The sequence below is a fragment of the Heptranchias perlo genome, chromosome 18 (assembly GCF_035084215.1).
Source record: "Heptranchias perlo isolate sHepPer1 chromosome 18, sHepPer1.hap1, whole genome shotgun sequence".
NCBI lineage: Eukaryota > Metazoa > Chordata > Chondrichthyes > Hexanchiformes > Hexanchidae > Heptranchias > Heptranchias perlo.
In genome coordinates this window covers 39565409-39588711 of record NC_090342.1, presented here as the reverse complement: position 1 = coordinate 39588711, position 23303 = coordinate 39565409, and the positions used below count along the sequence as shown (strand labels likewise).

At 43.4% G+C, this 23303-nt stretch overlaps 1 protein-coding gene across 6 annotated transcripts in view; it reads left to right on the top strand.

Annotated features, from left to right (window-relative positions):
- The window catches only part of LOC137334786 (FYVE, RhoGEF and PH domain-containing protein 4-like), a 252962-nt gene that overhangs the window by 177674 nt on the left and 51985 nt on the right, over nucleotides 1-23303 (top strand). For all 6 annotated transcript variants that reach the window (XM_067999753.1, XM_067999752.1, XM_067999755.1 and 3 more), the window contains 2 exons: nucleotides 778-954; nucleotides 5778-5952. In XM_067999753.1, the coding sequence (XP_067855854.1) occupies nucleotides 778-954; nucleotides 5778-5952 (352 nt within the window). The remainder of the gene's footprint in view (nucleotides 1-777; nucleotides 955-5777; nucleotides 5953-23303) is intronic.

Genomic DNA, 23303 nt, shown 5'->3' with positions numbered 1-23303 from the left:
AATCAATTATATTACCAGAAATGGGAATATGGTCGGAAGGTGCAGTCACATTACAATGAAGTAGGAATGCTGCACAATTATACATTTCGACATGGAGTATTCTCCCAATTCTCTTTACTTGTGCTCATCACACATGTCAGCTTTAGCTTTCATAGGAATGTCCAAGCTTCCAATTAACTGAAACTTGACTTTACATATGAAGCATATGAGATGGTGTGACACAAGGCAAACAATCTATCATTGTACCTCTGAGAAATGCATGGAAATAATACAGATTGCTCACCATATCCTCCTGATCTCTCCAGTAGGTAGAAAAGCACCACTCTGACTGTGCAATTCAAGCTAAAACTACTAATTGTTTATTACAAGAAAAAATGTGCACAAAAACAAGTTAGATCACAGATACTAATATCACCACAGTACGTAACTTTCACTGGAACATTAAACTGGTTCCAAAATAAAATTCTGAACTCTCAGCAGTCTCATTTTATTTGAACACTACTAGTTCAAATAAAAATATACGATATAGAAGTTCTTGAAACTGGACGGATTTTGTTCCATTACAATAACGATAGCTTAATATAAAAACAAATTTGAGTAGTTGATGAAATTTTCCTGCGGATGGGTCCGTTGAAAACAATGCAACAAAAAGTTTACAGTTAATATACCAAATTTTATGCTCCTCCAGATGTGTGGAAATCTAAAACAAATTAGCATGCTAAAAATGCTGACTCCAACTGATATTTGTATTGAACCTTTCTGTTTCTTTACCCTCAGCCAACAGTTTCAACCACAAAAAGACTTCTGCATCAGAGCATAGGCCCAGTCTGCCAAACACTTCCAAGTCAGTTCAGAGAGCTTTCAAGAGCATAGCTGGAAACGATGCTCAGGACATAAATGGGAGAAATACCCCAAGTACATTCATATCACACGCAACAAGTCCAAAGCCACAAGGTAAGTGATTCCCTTAACCGTTCATTGATCAAATGCAAAAGGAGATGGTGAAAGTGGGGAATTTAACAGTAGTAACGTACAAACCCGTTCAGAATTTCCTTGAAATTTACTTGCGTCATGTGACAGAGCAGAAAAGAACAACAAGGATGTTTCCTGTGGTAAGATTTTTGTAATATGATATCCTGTTAGGAAGTTCTACAGGAAAGAAGGATATGCAGGAGATGAGTATGAGAAACGTAGAGGATGGATTTAAAATAGTGGATCGGTGGAGGAACTTCCGGTTTGCTGAGAGCAGTGGTGGTTATACTATAAATGTGTTTCTTCTTCCTGAATCCCCTACCGGATAGCCCCCACTTAAAAAGAAATGTGCTTAATCATGCTCCAATCCAACTGCGCCCCAAATAAGTGGCCTCAGCATGATTGAGTCGTGAACCCGAACCTGAACCTGGACCTGGACCTGGCCACTGCCCCAGAGTATTGACAGAGCTGTGATTCACTCCTCACTTCACTGCTGGAAACAGGTGGTCTAAGCCTGTATACTTCAGGTAATGGGAAAAAAGTTAAAAAGAGGACTACAGTAATGTTGTGCACTCGCTGAGCCCAGAATACTGCGGATAACATAAATGAGATCTGAACTCCCAAAGAGTCATTACACAAGTAGCACAGTATTGCATTGCAGGACCAGCTGCAGCACAAACCTAAAAGACATAGCTCAGCAATGTCCCAGGGAGCCCACCACCGGAGGACGAGTACCAGAATCGTCCTGTTTGTTGGCCTCAAATAAAGACACCCCATCATAATCAGAGAGTAAGAGAAGCATTCTCAGCATTAGAACAAAGATCCAGCACTGTATCCATCCAAAGTACTTCACAGACAATGAATTACATTTGAATTGCAGGACAAAGCAGCCCACTTGATTGGCACCCCATCCACCACCCTAAACATTCACTCCCTTCACCACCGGCGCACAGTGGCTGCAGTGTGTACCATCCACAGGATGCACTGCAGCAACTCGCCAAGGCTTCTTCGACAGCACCTCCCAAACCCCCGACCTCTACCACCTAGAAGGACAAGAGCAGCAAGTACATGGGAACAACACCACCTGCACGTTCCCCTCCAAGTCACACACCATCCTGACTTGGAAATATATCGCCATTCCTTCATCGTCACTGGGTCAAAATCCTGGAACTCCCTTCCTAACAGCACTGTGGGAGAACCTTCACCACACGGACTGCAGTGGTTCAAGAAGGCGGCTCACCACCACCTTCTCAAGGGCAATTAGGGATGGGCAATAAATGCCAGCCTCGCCAGCGACGCCCACATCCCATGAACGAATAAAAAAAAAACTGTTGTTTTGTAGGCAAATACGGAAGTCAATTTTCACCTAGCAAAATCCCATAAACAGTAGATAAGATAAATCTGTTTAATCTGTTTTGATAGTGTTGGTTGAGGGATGAATGTTGGTCAGGACACTGGGAGAACTCCTTGCTCTTCTTTGAATAGTGTCATGGGATATTTTACGTCCACCTGAACAGTAAGACAGGATCTCGGTGCAACATCTCATACAACAAAGGCACTTCTAACAATGCAGTACTCACACAGTACTGCAGTGGAGTGCCAATCTAGATTATGTGCTTAAGTCCATAGGGAGGCTTGAACCAACAACCTTCTGATTTAACAGTGAGAGTGCTATCGACTGAGCCAAACTGACACTTGGTGATGTGCATAAAAGCTCATGCATTTCATGAAATACTACTTTCCTTTTGGGAAATGTCCTAGTTGTGCCTTGCTTCATAATTTGTTAGTGGTTGTGTTGCAGAAGCAAGCAACTGTGATTATGTAATCAAACAACTTGTACTCTACTTTTTACATTGCTTAATTTTCCCCGAATCAAAACAAAGAATTAATTTAACATGCCCTCCCTAAATAGAGATATTCCAATGAATTAATGACTTCAGCATGTAGCAGATGTAAGTCCCAGGGGACTGAAGAGCTCAAAAGACAAAAATCCCCAGGGAAGGATGGGTAAAATAATGGAATCAATTATCAAAAACAAATGTGAGGATAACGGCCTCCTAAACAGCAGCAAAGGTGAACTGAGCAGCAGAAGATTCTGCCTGACCAACCTTCTTGACCTTTTTGAAGAAGTGATATTCCATGTTGACTGAAGAAAAGCTTTATGACATGATGTACTTGACTTGCAAAACGCATTTGACAATGTTGCGAACAAAAGGCTACAATTTAAGTTTAAGGCTCTGGGATTCAGGGTAGAACCTGGAAATTGATGATAAGGGTAGGAAGCAGCAAGTATTTGTGAAGAAAGTGGGAAATACAGAGTGAGGTGCACCATGAATCAATTTTGGGGCTCCTACTGTTTCTAATTTATAGTAACAAATTGGATTCACATACTCAATGCAAATGGTCAAATTAACAGGTGTGATAGTTGAATCTGAGGAGGCAGTTTGAGAACTACAAAATCTGTTGCACAAATTATGCAAAAAGACAGAATAGTTGTTTGCTTCTGCAACACAGCCACTGACCAGTAAGGAGGCACAATTGAAAGATGAAATTTAATAAGGACATGTGTAAAAAAAATGGGTGACATAAGTACTTGATGAATGGCGTTGAAATACCTAATGATGAAGTTGAAAGAGACCGATGCGTTTTAGTTGACCTGTTTCACTGCAGAACAATAATCAAGAAAGAAAGGAGAATGCGGAATTATATAGCCAAAATAGTAGGAAGGCTACTCAAACTGTGTAGTGCTCTGGTCGTACCACAACAACAATAACTTGCATTTATATAGTGCCTTTAATGTAATAAAAAGTCCCAAGGCATCTGGACAACATCCAAGCTTGGGCTGAAAAGTGGCAAGTAACATTCTCACCAGACAAATGCCAGGCAATGATCATCTCCAACAAGAGAGAATCTAACCACCTCCCCTTAACATTCAACAGCAATACCATCGCCAAATCCCCCACCATCAACATCCTGGAGGTCACCATTGACCAGAAACTTAACTGTACCAGCCACATAAATACTGTGGCTACAAGAGCAGGTCAGAGGCTGGATGAGTGCAGCTCCAACAACACTCAAGAAGCTCGACACTATCCAGGACAAAGCAGCCCGCTTGATTGGCACCCCATCCACCACCCTAAACATTCACCCCCTCCACCACCGGCGCACAGTGGCTGCAGTGTGTACCATCCACGGGATGCACTGCAGCAACTTGCCATGGCTTCTTCGACAGCACCTCCCAAACCCGCGACCTCTACCACCTAGAAGGACAAGAGCAGCAGGCACATGGAAACAACACCACCTGCACGTTCCCCTCCAAGTCACACACCATCCTGACTTGGAAATATATTGCCATTCCTTCATCGTCGCTGGGTCAAAATCCTGGAATTCCCTTCCTAACAGCACTGTGGGAGAACCTTCACCACACGGACTGCAGCATTTCAAGAAGGCGGCTCACCACCGCCTTCTCAAGGGCAATTAGGGATGGGCAATAAATGCTGGCCTTGCCAGCGACGCCCACATCCCATGAACGAATAAAAATAAAACATCACAGGAGCGATTATCAAACAAAATTTGGCACTGAGCCAGATAAGGAGATATTAGGACAGGTGACCAAAAACTTGGTCAAAGAGGTAGATCTTATGGAGCGTCTTAAAGGAGGAGAAAGAGGTAGAGAAGGGGCGAGGTTTAGGGAGGGAATTCCAGAACTTATGCCGAGACAGCTGAAGGCACGGCAGCCAATGGTGGAGCGATTAAAATCGGGGATGTGCAAGAGGCAAGAATTGGAGGAGCGCAGACATCTTGAAGGGTTGTAGAGCTGGAGGAGGTCACAGAGATAGGGAGGCCATGGAGGGATTTGAAATCAAGGATGAGAATTTTAAAATCGAGGCGTTCCCGGACCAGTAGCCAATGTAGGTCAGCAAGCACACTCTGATTACAATGTCCAGTATTGGCCACTGAACTACAAGGCTGATCAATAGCATAAGAGGACTGAGTGATTTGGAAAGACTGGAGAAATTTGGCCTTTTTACCCTTGAATGGAGGGAAAGTTAAAAAAAAACGTACAAGATAGGCAAGTTGAAAGATTTAACTGAGGACGGGTGACATGAAGGGAGAGGGTGGAAAGCAAGCTGTATTGAAGAAGCAGGACCTGAGGCAAAGAGGGAGAACGTGAAAGACTAAGATGATGATGGTGGTTGGTAAGGTTAGGTTTCCAGAGTCCTTGGAAATGCACGTAGACATGGAAAAAATAGATGGGAGGTAGACTGAGTTCTGGAATAGGCGGGTCGAGTCACAGGGCAGAGTCATGGGGGGATGTGCATACCACTGGATGGTGAACTGTTTTATAACACTTATTTTTTTTGTTCTCTGGTATCTTTAGAAATTGGAGGTGAGGCTGGCTGGGAATTCAGGGTTACTTTCTCTTTTTGCTTTTGCAATTTAATTGCTTTGTGCAAACCACGTGGTATTATCAGGTATGTGTTTAGCAGAAACTAATAAGCAATGCTGCAGGGACTTTACTCATGGAAAAGTACAACTGTATTATTAATTTATTTACAATTTGTGTTTTTTCTGCTTTAAAATCATAGTGAATATGCAAATATTCATGATTTACAGAAAACAATTGATATCGAATCAACTTATAAGTAAAACAGGAAGATACTGCAACTGGCCAAGCTTCTTACTGCAAAATCTTGGCCTAAAAATTATTTTGAATCCATTTTTGATTCTTTGCCCTGTCCTGTGTCAAAACAAGTCATGAATCATAAATGAATCATTCATTCTGTTGCTTTTCCTTTATTCAGTGCCTCGAAAACCTTTACATCTTCAGAATTCATCAACGCAACCAACAAGCCAAACTTCTGAAAATAAAGCGTTACACAGTGAGAAAACAAGGATGGAGACCTTCATACCTTCCAGCACATGCAAGGAGAAAGTTGGCAAGGTGTCTAATCTCATAAATCGGTTTGAAGGAGGCAGGTAATACATGATGTTTGTAAATTAACAGTCATGTGTACAGCAGCTTTTATGAACCAAGTCTTTCTCCCTTCTCATTCTTTCCCTCTTCATCCCGTAGCTTCTTGCATTATGCTCGGCATTCTTTTCCATATGGAAAGGTGGTTAGTGGAGCAGTAAATCCCAAGTTTTTTATCTTTTGATTTAGGTATTGTTCTACAAGTCAACCAGCTAAAGAAACTCATCCATGTTATGACAAAGCAATTTTTTCTAAGACTTAGCATGTTGTAGGCATTCTTTGCTGTTTTTTTTCTTATGGGGCCAGGAGGACTAGGAGTGCTCCTCTAGGCACCACAAGGAAAGTTTTAGCACCCCTGCCTCGGTTCCCCCTCATTCCCGATTGCAAGACCCTCCCAAAAACCCCTCCCTTCGACTTACCTGAGTGCTAGCAAACGTTCGTTCGGTCCCGACCGACAGACTCCTACCGTCCGAAATTACGCTCTTACCCGCTTGCCAGCTGCCACTTCCCATCTGTATCGAGGACATGCAGAAGAGGACCGGTGGTTAAAATTTTAGTGCTTGCCTCACGACCTGCCCACTCGATTCCCACTCCGAGTTAAATTCAGAGCTCTAAAGTAAAAAGGCTAAAACATAATGCACATATTGTTAGACTGTCTTCATAGTGGATTATCCTACCTAGTTGCCTGAGTTTACACTGAGCTCATCGAAATCACATAACTGGATTTGAGTTGGAATGTTGGTTTCCTATGGGGACTTTGAGGTTCCCTGCTTTTCCATTAGCAAAATGTGACTAGCTGCTATGGTGCTTGGGTTGAATACTTCCTTCTTACCTGCAGGACCTCTAGATCTTTAAAAATGTTTAGATCAGCAGCACAGACTATCCATATGAGTGTGGGCTCACACCGCAACAACTAATTTGTTGCCTGAAGAGATTTGGCCGGTAGATCACTGATGCTCTTCTCACCCCCGGATCCAGATCCAGCTTTGCCTGATGTTGTTGCTTCACTTGGAGTGGATTCTGTGTCACAAACTGTCAATGGAAATTTCTGATCTCACAATAATATTTTCCAAATCAGGAATTCCTGCCTACATTGTGGGGCATAGAGTCTGCTCCAGGGTCACTTGAGGAGGAGTTAACAGGGAAGAGTGCCTCAATGAAACGGGGAGGAGGAGTTGGAGGGGAAGAGTGCTTCTTTGAAATAGATGAGGGGTTAGAAGGGGAAATTGCTTTTACAAACTGTTGGGGTTTGGACAGAAACTACAGGGGAAGAGCCCTTTTGTTGAGTGGTGGGAGGAGAAAATTGGAGAGGAGGAGTTCCACTGAACAGGAAAAGAGGGGAAAAGTATCAATGTGAACAGGGAGAGTATCTCTGAAGGGGGTAGTGTGACTGTGCAGGGTTTGTGGAAGTGATGGTCAGATTGGTCTGTTTAATATGGATGAGTCCAAATGTCATTTATTTTTCATAATTTTTTTTTAGCTAAAATCAACTGGAATGCTGCATTTATAATGTTAAAATGCAAAATTTTCTGCCTCACTCCATTGTCCCAGAAATATGCCTATCATGGGCACAGAAGGAAGGATCAACATTTGGAATGAGTTTGCACAATTTTGAATTCGTTCCCTACATCCCTGGTTTACATTCCTGCCCCAACTTTACACTGCTATATATCAACCATGATAGTTTGATTTTAACTTGTTTGATTCAAAACTGAAGGTATTTTAGTCACAATTTGATACCAGCTTTGAGTACAGTTCATTTATTTTTTTTGTTTCCATACAGAATCATATTTGTGAAGGGAATGCAGATTGTTAGATCAAATTGCTGTCTTGCAATTACACAATCTCTCTGATCCAAACTGAATTAAGTTGATGAAATCTGTTGCTGCAGATTGATTCCAGGATGAGTGTAAATATTTCTAGAAACTGCAGTATTGTATTTTTCTTCTTCCAGTTTTTCTGCTCTCCTGTCCACACCAGCACACTTGTTGATTTGTTGGCAGGGTAAGGAGAGGAAACTCTGGCTGATTTCCCGCCCTCCCAGTAACCAAGGAGCACTGAAGCTAATTTATAATATCCTAATTGTTGCACTGTCTGAGATCAGCTAACCAGCACAGAGCAGTAATTGAACCTGAGACTCTTCTGGTTTGTTTGCATTGCATAACCACAATGTTCACAAGAAACCATCTCCATGTAAACTTCAAAGAGTAAAACAAAAGTTGTAGAGCTTTAGTTTGATATTTATAAAAATGTTGTTCACTCCCTTCAAACCAAGAGATAAATGATAATGGTATATTTTGGGTGCAAATGAAATTCAAGTCACGAATACTGCAGTTGCTGAATGTAAACCAGTGACGATCTCTGCCTATGAGTGCATTCTACACACGCACATCCCGATAATCAGTATGAGCATGGCCTCGTACCAATATTATACTGCTCTTCTAAACTCCTACAGGGGTCGCAGACCAACCAACGCCCCATAAGCCACTTGTTTTGCTTTGACCTGATTAACTTAAGACCCTCACCAAGGGATAGCCTGGCCTTCAAAATGACTAATACCTTCAAGATATACAAAATTCTTTTGGACCCTCATTTTATGTATTTTCAAGTTCCACATATTTTGTGTTGCACTGTGAACTTGAAAACATGTAAAGTCAAAGGAGAAAAAAGTACAGCAGAGAGACAAATTCCTGCTCCAAACTAGTGAGACTTAACACGGTGCTCAATAACAGTCTAGCTGCAATCAATCAACCAAGGGTCCCAGATGCCAATTAAAAGGCTAGGTTGTTCTTAGGCACCTTACTAATATACTACAATGTTTAAAACAGATCCTTAGCATGAACCTTTTTTTTTATTCGTTCATGGGATGTGGGCGTCGCTGGCGAGGCCAGCATTTATTGCCCATCCCTAATTGCCCTTCAGAAGGTGGTGGTGAGCCGCCTTCTTGAACCACTGCAGTCCGTGTGGTGAAGGTTCTCCCACAGTGCTGTTAGGAAGGAAGATCCAGGATTTTGACCCAGCGACGATGAAGGAACGGCAATATATTTCCAAGTCAGGATGGTGTGTGACTTGGAGGGGAACGTGCAGGTGGTGTTGTTCCCATGTACCTGCTGCCCTTGTCCTTCTACGTGGTAGAGGTCGCGGGGTTTGGGAGGTGCTGTCGAAGAAGCCTTGGCGAGTTGTTGCAGTGCATCCTGTGGATGGTACACACTGCAGCCACTGTGCGCCGGTGGTGAAGGGAGTGAATGTTTAGGGTGGTGGATGGGGTGCCAATCAAGCGGGCAGCTTTGTCCTGGATAGTGTCGAGCTTCTTGAGTGTTGTTGGAGCTGCACTCATCCAGGCAAGTGGAGAGTATTCCATCACACTCCTGACTTGTGCCTTGTAGATGGTGGAAAGGCTTTGGGGAGTCAGGAGGTGAGTCACTCGCCGCAGAATACCCAGCCTCTGACCTGCTCTTGTAGCCACAGTATTTATATGGCTGGTCAGGTTAAGTTTCTGGTCAATGGTGACCCCCAGGATGTTGATGGTGGGGGATTCGGCGATGGTAATGCCGTTGAATGTCAAGGGGAGGTGGTTAGACTCTCTCTTGTTGGAGATGGTCATTGCCTGACACTTGTCTGGCGCGAATGTTACTTGCCACTTATGAGCCCAAGCCTGGATGTTGTCCAGGTCTTGCTGCATGCGGGCTGGGACTGCTTCATTATCTGAGGGGGGTTGTGAATGGAACTGAAAACTGTCCAATCATCAGCGAACATCCCCATTTCTGACCTTATGATGGAGGGAAGGTCATTGATGAAGCAGCTGAAGATGGTTGGGCCTCGGACACTGCCTTGAGGAACTCCTGCAGCAGTGTCCTGGGGCTGAGATGATTGGCCTCCAACAAACACTACCATCTTCCTTTGTGCTAGGTATGACTCCAGCCACTGGAGAGTTTTCCCCCTGATTCCCACTGACTTCAATTTTACTAGGGCTCCTTGGTGCCACACTCGGTCAAATGCTGCCTTGATGTCAAGGGCAGTCACTCTCACCTCACCTCTGGAATTCAGCTCTTTTGTCCATGTTTGGACCAAGGCTGTAATGAGGTCTAGAGCCGAGTGGTCCTGGCGGAACTCAAACTGAGCATCGGTGAGCAGGTTATTGGTGAGTAAGTGCCGCTTGATAGCACTGTCGACGACACCTTCCATCACTTTGCTGATGATTGAGAGTAGACTGATGGGGTGGTAATTGGATTTGTCCTGCTTTTTGTGGACAGGACATAACTGGGCAATTTTCCAAATTGTCGGGTAGATGCCAGTGTTGTAGCTGTACTGGAACAGTTTGGCTCGAGGCACAGCTAGTTCTGGAGCACAAGTCTTCAGCACTACAGCCGGGATGTTGTCGGGGCCCATAGCCTTTGCTGTATCCAGTGCACTCAGCCGTTTCTTGATATCACATGGAGTGAATCGAATTGGCTGAAGACTGGCTTCTGTGATGGTGGGGATATCGGGAGGAGGCCGAGATGGATCGTCCACTCGGCACTTCTGGCTGAAGATGGTTGCAAACGCTTCAGCCTTGTCTTTTGCACTCACGTGCTGGACTCCGCCATTGTTAAGGATGGGGATGTTTACAGAGCCTCCTCCTCCCGTTACCTGAACAATGAGGTGAGGGTGCTCCTCAATTTCTGGCTGCACTTCAGCCCCATGCTCCTGATCTTTAGCCACCCGGTGAGGAGGGAGATCTCCTTTTGGTTCTGCTCCTGAGCCTGGCCAAGGTGACCATCCACAGGTCCAGGACACGGCTCCTGAGGGTGGACGCTCCGGATGCCTGACTCTGTTCCACGGCTTTCTCCGTGCCCAGGTGGCCCTGGAGAAGGAGCACGCGGTGTCTGCCGGTACGCTTGAGGCTTTCCACGACTGGTGGGCACCGCAGGGACTTCAGTGTATCGTGGATAGGGTCAATAATATTGTTGTTTAGTTTAATAAGTTTCCTTCCTCTTGGGTAGGATTTGGGTTTTGTTGTTTGTGCCACCTCACTTGTTTTAGTTTTCTTTAATTTGGGTTGATGACACTGTTTCTTAAATGATTCCAGGGTGTTTGCCTGCACTGCTCTTTCTGGAAGTTTATTCCACATGTTGATTACCCCTTCTGCGAAGAATTTCCTGATATCTGGCCTAAAAATACTCTTTTCCAGTTGGAAGCTGTGTCCACTAGTTTTATTCCTGCAGTTTAATTTAAAGTTAGATTCTGGGTAAACTTTTTCTTTACCCTAAACAATCACATATATCTCTAAAGGATCACCTCTTGGACCCCTCCTTTCCAGGTTGAAAAGCCCAAGTATCTCCAGTCTTATTTCATAACTCAAAGCTTTGACACTAAGGAGCAGCCTCCTGGCTCTTCTCTGCACTGCCTCCATAGAATCATAGAATCAGAGAAAGGTTACACCACGGAAGGAGGCCATTCGGCCTATTGAGTCTGTGCCGGCTCTATGCAAGAGCAATCCAGCTCGTCCCACTCCCCCCGCCCTATCCCCATAGCCCTGCAAATTTTTCCTTTCAAGTACTTAACCAGTTCCCTTTTGAAGGCCATGATTGAATCTGCCTCCACCACCACCTCGGGCAGGGCATTCCAGATCCCAACCACTCGCTGTTTAAAAAGGTTTTTCCTCATGTCACCTTTGGTTCTTTTGCCAGTCACCTTAAATCTATGCCCTCTGGTTCTTGACCTTTCTGCCAATGGGAACAGTTTCTCTCCATCTACTCTGTCTAGACCCTTCATGATTTGAATGCCTCTATCAAATCTCCTCGCAAACTTCTCTGTTCCAAGGAGAACAACCCCAGCTTCTCCAGTCTATCCACGTAACTAAAGTCTCTCATCCCTGGAATCATTCTAGTAAATCTCTTCTGCAGCCTCTCTAAGGCCTTCACATCTTTCCTAAAGAGCAGTGCCCAGAACTGGACACAATACTCCAGCTGTGGCCGAACCAGTGTTTTATAAAGGTTCAACAAAACTTCCTTACTTTTGTACTCTATGCCTCTATTTATAAAGCCCAGGATCCCGTATGCTTTTTTAACTGCTTTCTCAACCTGCCCTGCCACTTTCAATGATTTATGCACATATACCTCCAGATCTCAATGTTCCTGTACCCCCTTTAAAATTGTGCCCTCTAGTTTATATTGCCTCTTCTCGTTCTTCCTACTGAAATGTATAACTTCGCATTTTTCTGCGTTAAATTTCATCTGCCACGTGTCCGCCCATGCCACCAGCCTGTCTATAGCCTCTTGAAATCTATCCTTATCCTCCTCACTGTTCACTACCCTCCCAGCACCGACCCCTGGGGAACATCACTGTACATCTCCCTCCAGTCCAAAAAACAACCGTTCACCACTACACTCTATTTTCTGTCACTTAGCCAATTCTGTATCCATGTTGCTACTGCCCCCTTTATTCCCTGGGCTGCAATCTTGATGACAAGCCTACCATGCGGTACTTTATCAAACACCTTTTGAAAGTCCAAATACACCACATCAATTGCATTGCCCTCATCTACCCTCTCTGTTACCTCATCAAAAAACTCTATCAAGTTAGTTAAACATGATTTGCCTTTAACAAATCCGTGCTGGCTTTCCCTAATCAATCCACACTCGTCCAAGTGACTTTTAATTCTGTCCCGGATTATTGTTTCTAAAAGTTTCCCCACCACCGAGGTTAAACTGACTGGCGTATAGTTGCTGGGTTTATCCTTACACCCTTTTTTGAACAAGGGTGTAACATTAGCAATTCTCCAGTCCTCTGGCACCACCCCCGTATCTAAGGAGGATTGGAAGATTATGGCCAGCACCGCTGCAATTTCCACCTTTACTTCCCTCAGCAACCTAGGATGCATCCCATCCGGACCGGGTGACTTACCTACTTTAAGTACAGCTGGCCTTTCTAGTATCTCTTCTTTATCAATTTTTAGCCCATCCAGTATTTCAACTATATCTTCCTTTACTGAGACTCTGGCAGCATCTTCTTCCTTGGTAAAGACAGATGCAAAGTACTCATTTAGTACCTCGGCCATGCCCTCTCTCTCTATGAGTAGATCTCCTTTATGGTCCCTAATCAGTCCCACCCCTCCTCTTACTACCCATTTACTGTTTACATGCCAAAAGAAGACTTTTAGATTCCCTTTTATGGTGGCTGCCAGTCTATTCTCATACTCTTTCTTTGCCCCTCTTATTTCCTTTTTCACTTTCCCTCTGAACTTTCTATATTCTGCCTGGTTCTCACTTGTGTTAGCAACCTGACATCTGTCATACGCCCCTTTTTTCCACTTCATCTTACTCTCTATCTCTTTTGTCATCCTGGGATCTTTGGCTTTAGTTGCCCTATGTTTCGCCCCCGTGGGAATGTACCTAAACTGTATCCGAACCATCACCTCCTTAAAGGCCACCCACTGTTCAATTACAATTTTGCCTGCCAATCTTTGATTCCAGTTTACCCGGGCCAGATCTGTTCTCATCCCACTGAATTTGGCCCTCCTCAAATCGACTATTTTTACTTTAGAGTGGTCCGTGTCCTTTTCCATAGCTATTCTAAACCTTATGATACTATGATCGCTGCTCCCTTAATGCTCCCCCACTGACACTTGCTCCACTTGGCCCACCTCATTCCCTAGAATCAAGTCCAGCAATGCCTCCTTCCTCATTGGGCCAGAAACGCACTGGTCAAGAAAGTTATCCTGAACACATTTCAAAAATTCCTTCCCCTCTTTTTAGCCCTTACATTATTATTATCCCAGTCTATATTAGGATAGTTGAAGTCCCCAGTTATCACAACTCTATAGCCTTTGCACCTCTCTGTAATTTACCTGCAAATTTGCTCCTCTATATCCTTCCCACTAGTTGGTGGCCTATAGAATACACCCATTAGTGTAATGGCATCTCAATTGTTTCTTAACTCTAACCAAATAGATTCTATCCTTTATCCCTGCAGGATATCATCTCTCTCCAGTACTGCAATATTCTCCTTAATCAATACTGCCACCCCCCCCTCTTTTCTTTCCTTCCCTATCTTTCCTGAACACCTTTATATCCAGGAATATTTAGTACCCAATCCTGCCCTTTTTTGAGCCAAGTCTCCGTTATTGCCACAACATCACATTCCCTTGTGGCTTTTTGCGCCTGCAGCTCACCAGCCTTGTCTACCACGCTTCATGCGTTTATGCACATGCACTGCAAATCAGTCTTAGACTTTCTTGTACTCTCTCTTAGTCTGCTCCCACCTAATACCGAACTATTTCTTGCTCTAGTAGTTTAAACCCCCTCCCCCCCACCAGCACTAGCGAACCTCCCCACGAGGACATTGATCCCAGCCCCATTGAGGTGCAACCCGTCCAGCCTGTACAGGTCCCAGCTTCCCCAGAACTGGTCTCAATGCGCCAGGAATCTAAAGCCCTCCTTCCTGCACTATCTCTCCAGCCAAGCATTCAACTGCTCTATCTTCCTATTTCTATATTCACTAGCGTGTGGCACTGGGAGTAATCCGGAGATTACTACCTTTGAGGTCCTGCTTGTTAATCTCTTTCCTAACTCCTTAAAATCTGCCTGCAGGACCTCATCCCGCTTTCTACCTATGTGGTTGGTACTGATATGGACCACGACCTCTGGCTGTTCAACCTCCCCCTCCAGAATCTTCTGCAGCCGCTCAGTAACACCCTTGACCCTTGTACCAGGGAGGCACCATATCATCCTGGAATCACATTTGTGGCTGCAGAAACGCCTGTCACTCCCCTAACTATAGAATCCCCTATCACTATTGCTCTCCTGACCTTTCTCCAACCCCCCTGTTCAGCTGAGCCACCCATGTTGCTGTGGTTTTGGCTCTGGCTGCACTCCGCAGAGGAACCCTCTCGCTCACCAGTATTCAGAACTGAGAGCGAGATGCACTCCTGTGATACCTGCCTGCTCCTCTTTGTCTGTCTGGCAGTCACCCAATCCCTCTCTGCCTGCACTCTCTTAAGCTGCAGGGTGACCACCTCCTGAAACGTGCTATCCATGTAACTCTCAGCCTTGCGGATGCACTGCAGTGACGCCAGCTGCTGCTCAAGCTCCGAAACCCGGAGCTCAAGCTCCTCCAGCAGACGACACTTCCTGCACCTGTGGCCGTCCAGGACACGGGAAGCGTCCTGGAGTTCCCACATGGCACAGGATGTGCATTTGATGGGTCTGAGCTGCCCTGCCATGCCTCGATTTATTAGATTATTAACTCACTTAACAGAAATAAACTGAAGACTTAAAATACTCTTATTATTAATTTACTTACTGTTTACTTACCCCAATTAACCTCCCCCTTTTTAGTTTCCCAGCTCTTAGTTTAAACCAATGCCCTAGTTTAGAGAAAAAAAAACGGTAATACTCACAAACCAATCACTTACCTGCTGTCCTGTGAGGTCACTCCTTGGTTTTCTGTTGTTTTTGATCCGCTCAGGTCTCGGGCCTCGGGTCATCGCTTTTTATATCCCCGTTCTCGGGCCTCTCACCTCTGGGCCTGGTCAGGTCCATTCCGCTCTGGTCTTGGGCCTCGGGTCATCGCTTTTTATATCCCTGTTCTCGGGCCTCTCGCCTCTGGACCCGGTCAGGTCCATTCCGCTCTGGTCTCGGGCCTCGGGTCATCGCTTTTTATATCCCTGTTCTCGGGCCTCTCGCCTCTGGACCCGGTCAGGTCCATTCCGCTCTGGTCTCGGGCTTCGGGTCATCGCTTTTTATATCCCTGTTCTCGGGCCTCTCGCCTCTGGACCCGGTCAGGTCCATTCCACTCTGGTCTCGGGCCTCGGGTCATCGCTTTTTATATCCCTGTTCTCGGGCCTCTCGCCTCTGGACCCGGTCAGGTCCATTCCGCTCTGGTCTCGGGCTTTGGGTCATCGCTTTTTATATCCCTGTTCTCGGGCCTCTCGCCTCTGGACCCGCTTCCTGATCCTAATTTTGCCCTCCATATTATCCCTCTATATTTATTGTATACTTTATTTGAGAAAACAGCTGTTGAGATGAGATTTGATACGAATTGTTAAGTTGCTTTATTTCGCAGCAGGTGAACATACAGAGCAACAGCTATGATCATATTCACTTATCTCAATTACTACAACTTAACTTTGCTAAATGGTACAAACCAAAGAATATACCTCACTTCCCCACATCAGTGGATCATCTTACTTGACTTAAACAAGATGCCTTCTAACTATTCTCCAGAATTTCTAATCTCTTCACCTCAGTAAAGCCCATGACCGTTATCCTTTTACAAACCTGACTGTCCTTGCTGCATTCTGAAATCCACCCCAGGGTTTTAAAAGAAGTAGGTGAGGAAATTGCAGATGCTTCAGTCATGATCTTCCAAAGCTCTTTTGATTCAGGAATTATCCCCTTGGATTGGAAAGTTGGCAATGTCACTCCATTATTTAAGAAGGGTGGGAGAGAGAAACCAGGAAATTATAGATCTGTTTAGTCTAACATCTGTTGTGGGGAAGTTGCTAGAATCTGTTATTAGGGACAGAGTGACTGAGCACTTGGACAGATGTGAACTGATCAGAGAGAGAGCCAGCATTGATTTGTAATGAGTAAATCATGTCTAACTGGCCTAGTTGAAATTTTTGAGGAAATCACTATCGTGGTAGATAAAGGAGTATCTATGCATGTTATTTATATCGACTTCCAGAAGACATTCAGTAAGGTTCCACACAAGAGATTGTTAGCAAAAATGAAAGTGCATGGAATTGGAGACAAACTATTGACATGGATAGGGAATTGGTTAGGAGGTAGGAGACAGAGAGTAAGGATATGGGTATGTACTCCAATTGGCGGGATGCGACCAGAGATGTCGCCCAGGGATCTGTACTGGGGCCTCAGATTTTCACTATATTTATCAATGACTTAGATGAAGGAATAGAGAGCCGTATATCCAAGTTTGTTGATGACACTAAGTTAACTGGTACAGTGAGTAGTGTAGATGGGAGCAGAAAGATGCAAATTGACATTGGTAGATTAAGTGAGTGGGCAAAACTGTGGCAGATGGAGTTCAGTGTGGGGAAGTGTGAGGTCATCCACTTTGGACCTAAGAAAGATAGACCAGAGTATTTTCTAAATGGTGAGAAGCTAGGAACTGTGGAGGAGCAGAGAGATTTAGGGGTCCATGTACAGAAATCACTAAAAACTAGTGGACAAGTACAAAAATTAATCAAAAAGGCTAATGGAACGTTGAGCTTTATCTCAAGGGCTGAAATACAAAGGGATGGAAGTTATGCTACAGTTGTACAAAGTTCTGGTTAGATTGCATCTGGAGTACTGCGATCAGTTCTGGGCAACGCGCCTCAGGGAAGGATATATTTGCCTTGGAGGGGACGCAGCGCAGATTCACCAGAATGATACTGGGGCTAAAAGGGTTAAATTATGAGGACAGGTTGCGTAGACTAGGCTTGTAGTTCCTTGAGTTAGAAGATTAAGGGGTGATCTAATTGAGGTGTTTAAGATGGTCAAAGGAGTTGATAGGGTAGGTAAAGAGAAACTATTTCCTCTGGTGGGAGAGTCCAGAACAAGGGGGTATAAATTTAAAATTAAAGCTAGGACGTTCAGGGGTGAATTCAGAAGCACTTCTTCACACAAAGGGTAGTAGAAGTTTGGAATTCTCTTCCCCAAAAAGCTGTTGAGGCTAGGTCAATTGAATATTTCAAAACTGATATTGATAGATTTTTGTTAAGGAAAATGGAACCAGGGTAATAAACGTTTCCAGTAATATCTAACTTTTCTGTATTTTCCACATGTTTTTATCACTTCATTTTTTCCCTCTGTCTCTCCTAAGCAATGTACTATGGAAGCACATCTTAATCTAATTTGGTATAACAGATCACATGTATATTACAGCCTGGAATTCAATTGGGTGTAATAAATCACATGCATACTGCATTCCAGAATCAGATTGGCTACGGAAAATCACATGCACATTACAGCCCAGAATTGGATTGGGTATGACAAATCACATGCATACTCCAGTCTGAAATCTGATTGGACGTGACAAGTCATATGGACACTACAGCCCCATATCAGATTGGTTATGATAAATTAGTACATGCTACAGCCTATTAGGTGCCAAAGATTTAAAGGACTTGCCATGACTAGTTAACATGGCTCACCATGGAGCAGATCACTGAATATGTTATGGACCCTTGGCTTTGTTATGATATGTCAGTAAGGTACAGTATAGGTAGTGCAGCCCAAAAATGCACTGGTATACTACGGGCTTTTTTTTATCCAATATTAATCAAAGTTAAATCCAATGCAATATAACATTCTAGGGTCTGGGACCACACCAAAACCCAAATATACCAAAATTTCAAAGCTTGTAATGGGTCGACTCCATTACATATTTCTTTGTTTATCAACTTCAAGAGTTATTTGAGGGATTATTACTTTTGTTTTGTGGGTTTTAGACAACTCCACACTGCAGGAGTGTAGTAATGAAATGCATTTAAAATGGAAAGATAATAACTCCAGTTTGTTATCACTTAGTTGACATTCCAGAATTCAGTGCATTGTGAATTTGTTGAGTAAATAAATCTGTACTGTATTGACATTCTTTATCAAGACAGTTGTAACTCAGATTACAGGTACAGGATTGTAAAGTAGCTGTTTATTGTATCATCACTCATGTAGTAATTTGTGTTGATGGAAGTTATAAATAGTAGGAAGTAGATGTTCCCTCTACGGTTTTCGGGCGATTAGCCATCAGAGCGCTCCGCCCAGAGGAAATGGGGTGATAGCACCCCGAAAATGGAAATCCCATGTATGTCATTGGACTCCAGTTTCCATATTAAAAGGGTCTACCACCTGACTAAGGCAGGTGCTCCTACCGCCCAGCAGTAGGCCCTTTGGAATATAATGTCGGCAGGAACAGGGTGGTAAGTCATACCCCACCATTTTCAGGGTGCTACTGCCCAATTTCCTCTGGGTGGGAGGCCTCAAAATATCCTCCAAGGTGTCCAATATTTGCTTGTCAATTTGATCAGTAGACAAGCTATGTTAATGACATGTATACACTTCTTTCTGTGAATTTCCTCCAACTGAATATTGGGAAGACTGAAGCCATTGTCTTCGGTCCAAGCTACAAACTCTGTTCCCTAGCCACTTACTCCATCCCTCTCCCTGGCCACTGTCTGAGGCTGAACCAGACTGTTCGCAACCTTGGCGTCCTATTTGACCCTGGATGAGCTTCTGACCACATATCCGCTCCATCACCAAGACCGCCTACTTCCACCTCTGTAGCAACGCCCGTCTCCGCCCCTGCCTCAGCTCATCTGCTGCTGAAACATTCATCCATATCTTTGTCACCTTTAGACTTGACTATTTCAATGCCCTGCCGGCCTCCCATCTTCCACCCACCATAAACTTGAGCTCATCCAAAACTCTGCTGCCCGTATCCTAACTAGCACCAGGTGCTATTCACCCATCACCCCCGTGCTCGCTGACCTACGTGGCTCCCGGTCTGGCAATGCCTTATTTTTTAAAAAATTCTCATCCTCGTTTTCAAATCCCTTCATGGCTTTGCCCCTCCCTATCTCTGTGACCTCCTCCAGCCCTACAACCCTCTGTGATGTCTGCGCTCCTCCAATTCTGGCCTCTTGCGCAGCCCCAATTTTAATCGCTCCACCATTGGCAGCCATGCCTTCGGTTGCCGAGGTCCTAAGCTTCTTAAATCTCTCTCTCCTCCCTTTAAGAGGCTCCTTAAAACTTACCACTTTTGCCAAGCTTTTGGTCATCTGTCCTAACATTTCCTTATGTGGCTCGGTATCAAATTTTGTTTGATAACACTCCTGTGAAACACGGTTGGGATGTTTTACTTCATTCAAGGTGCTATATAAATACAGGTGGTTGTTGTTGAACTATAAATCCTGTTTTCTTCACAGTCCTCTTAATTTTCTGTTTACAGTGTACATCAATGGTTTGGATATAGAGCTGAATGGAGTAGTGTCCTAATTTGCAGATGCTGCTAAAATAGGAAGCATAGTAAATAATTCTGAGGAACTAAGGAAGCTGCAGGGGGCATTAATAAGATGGTGGAATGGGTAAAAAGTGGCATATAGAATTTAATGTCAGTAAATGTACGGTGGTACATTTTTAAAAATATAATGGAATAGTGAGTTTTCTGGCAAGAGGTATAGAATATAAAAATTGAGATGTAATGATGAATCTATATAAAACTTTAGAAACTCCACAGTTGGAGTATTTTATGAAGTTTTGGGTTCCACACTATAGATGTTGAGCCAATAGAGAAGGTAGAGCACAAATTCGCTGGAATGCTGCCTGGTTTGAGGAAATATATATATGAAGAAAGAAAGAGATGTGCCAGTGTGCTTAACAAAAAAAGGTAATAAAACACCTACCAAGCACAATGCAGAATATCTGTGTGGAAATGGTTGGCTTTGTAGTGGAAAGTAGAAGTGCATTCCCTCCCGTGACATTGGCTTCCACCTTGTCTCGTTTGTTTGGTTTGATATGGGGTCATAAAAAAACAGTTCTATTGAAGCTAATTTTTCTTTGTTTACAACTTTTATTTTAAGAGGTTCCATGAGTCAATGTGTAGCATTTGTTTTTGATTTAAAATGAGAGAGAAAGCATTGAAAACATTTGCACTATAGCAGCTGCAATGGCCGGCATGGCTGTAGTGCTTATGGAGTGGGCTTTCCTGGGAAATTTCTTTTTTTAAAAAAAAAAAATTATTGTACAGCTGAATAGGTTCTTTCAAGCTCTTTTTCCCACCCACACTTTGGTGAACTAAAAGTACACATAAAATACTGATATGCAGAATAGGTCAACTTCTGGATTGTATCTCTCAACACAGCAAACTGCTGTATAAGGCTTCTTATTTCATGACACACATTAGAAACAGCATAATTATTTATTTTCTACATTGGGTGTTCTGAGCTACCCCAAGAAACTGTGAATAATGATTCTCATTTAATGACACGATTAAGGACTTTACTGAAGTTTTACTGAATTTATAGTATTGCTTTTATTTTCTCTAAATACTCAGCGAGGAATTAATCTGAGAAGTATAAACCCTTTAAGAACATTTTGAGGTTTCATAGCTTACTATACTATGGGTTGAGGTAAATAACTACTGGAAGATGTACTGCCGGAGGTTTTACAACTCACTGTGCCATGGATTATGGTGCATAGTTCCTGGAAGATCTCCTGTACTGGTCTCACAGACTACTGTACAATGGATTAAGGTGAAAAATCCCTGGGTGTCGTCAGGCTTCGCAACTCACTGCACCGTGGATTGAAATGACCTTTAGTGCAAACTTTCTTGCAACTAAAGTCAGTATATGCTGTTTTCACACACCTTGATCACAGGTGGCTTGTGCCATTCTTGTGCACCTCCTGATTGAAGGATCTCACCAAGGCCTACAAACAGGCAACTTTCCTAGTCTACTTAGAGGGAAATGGAACTTAGCTATGAAAGAACCTCAGAGATTGGGAGATAATGTACAATAATATAACAGCAAGATTAGCTTTTTGTCTTTTCCTGGCTTCTGATTCATGTGCTTGTTTATACCCTGCTTGTCTTATCCAGTCAGATACAACTTATTTATAGCTATTCAAGGAGTAGTGCTGTCTTTTAAATTACAATACAAAGAGAACATTAGCAAAACTGTAGTTGCAGGCACCATAAAAATAATTTTAAAACATGGATTGAAAATGTTTCTTTTATGTTGCAGCATTTCTTGAGCTAGTCTCTGAGAAGAACTGTGTCCTCTGGAAATGGTGCCCACAAAATGGAGCCCTGTTGCTTCTGCTTATTATAATTAACAGTGAATAAATCTCTATCATAAACTGCCTGTGATTTAAACAGCCATCATGGAAATAGTTCTCGATTCCTGAATATTATACCTAGTAAATATAATAGTTTATTTCATTTGCTTTGGAATTGTATGATGTCTTTCAATCAAAAGATCAAATGGAGGTTGTTTATTATTTTATTAACATTATTATTGGCCCTTGGATGTGAGAGTAGTTCCATCTTTTTACATTTTTGTTTGACACAGATCTGTGACCTGTCAGGTTATTTACAATTGCTATCTGCGAGGTTATTTACAATTGCATTTGACTTTTTATAGTAAATATGTAGTTTTTTATTATTTGTTCTTGGGATACGGGTGATGTCGGCGAGGCCTCATTTATTGCCCATCCCTAGTTGCCCTAAAGAGGTGGTGGGCCTTCTCCTTGAACAGTTGCATTCCTTACAATGACGGTTCTCCCGTGATGGAATTAAGTAGGGAATTCTAGTATTTTGACGCAGCAACAACAAAGGAACAGCAGTATATGTCGGTCAGGATAGTGCATGACTTGCAGAGGAACTTGCAAGTGATGGTGTTCTATGATGTTGCAGTTTGATCCTTGGACTATCCAAGGTTAGCTCATCTCAGCCAATAAGGTGCCTCAATGGACCTCAACCAACATGGGGGAAAATCACTTAAAATTGAATTTTAGTTGATTTTCTTCATAGGTCGTGCTGTAAAAGAGGGCCAGATTGGTAGGGACCACCAGTGAGTTGAGTAACCTTTTCTTACACTGTTGCTCCCTCCAGTTATGTTAAACTTGTATAGAACCTTGGGATCGGTGTGTTTCCCTCCATATTATTGGTGGCAGTGAGGTCAGTGTGTGGAATATAGTGTGGAAAAATGTGAAGTTATCCACTTTGGTAGGAAAAATGGAAATGCAGAGTATTTTTTAAATGGTGAGAGATTGGGAAATGTTGATGTTCAAAGGGACCTGGGTGTCCTTGTATATGAGTCACTGAAAGCTAACATGCAGGTGCTGCAAGCAATTAGGAAGGCCTTTATTACAAGAGGATTTGAGTACAGGAGTAAAGATGTCTTACTGCAATTATACAGGGCCTTGGTGAGACCGCACCTGGCGTATTGTGTACAATTTTGGTCTCCTTACCTAAGAAAGGATATACTTGCCATAGAGGGAGGGCAACGAAGGTTCACCAGACTGATTCCAGCGATGGCGGGATTGTTGTATGAGGAGAGATTGAGTAGACTAGGCCTGTATTCTCTTGAATTTAGAAGAATGAGAAGTGATTTCATTGAAACATACAAAATTCTTACAGGCCTCGCCAGGGTAGATGCAGGGAGGATGTTTCCCCTGGCTGGGGAGTATAGAACCAGGAGTCACAGTCTCAGAATAAGGGGTAGGCCATTTAGGACTGAGATGAGGAGAAATTTCTTCACTCAGAGGGTAGTGAATCTTTGGAATTCTCTACCCCACAGGGCTTTGGAGGCTCAGTCATTGCGTACATTCAAAACAGAGATCGATAGATTTCTAGATATCAAAGGCATCAAGGG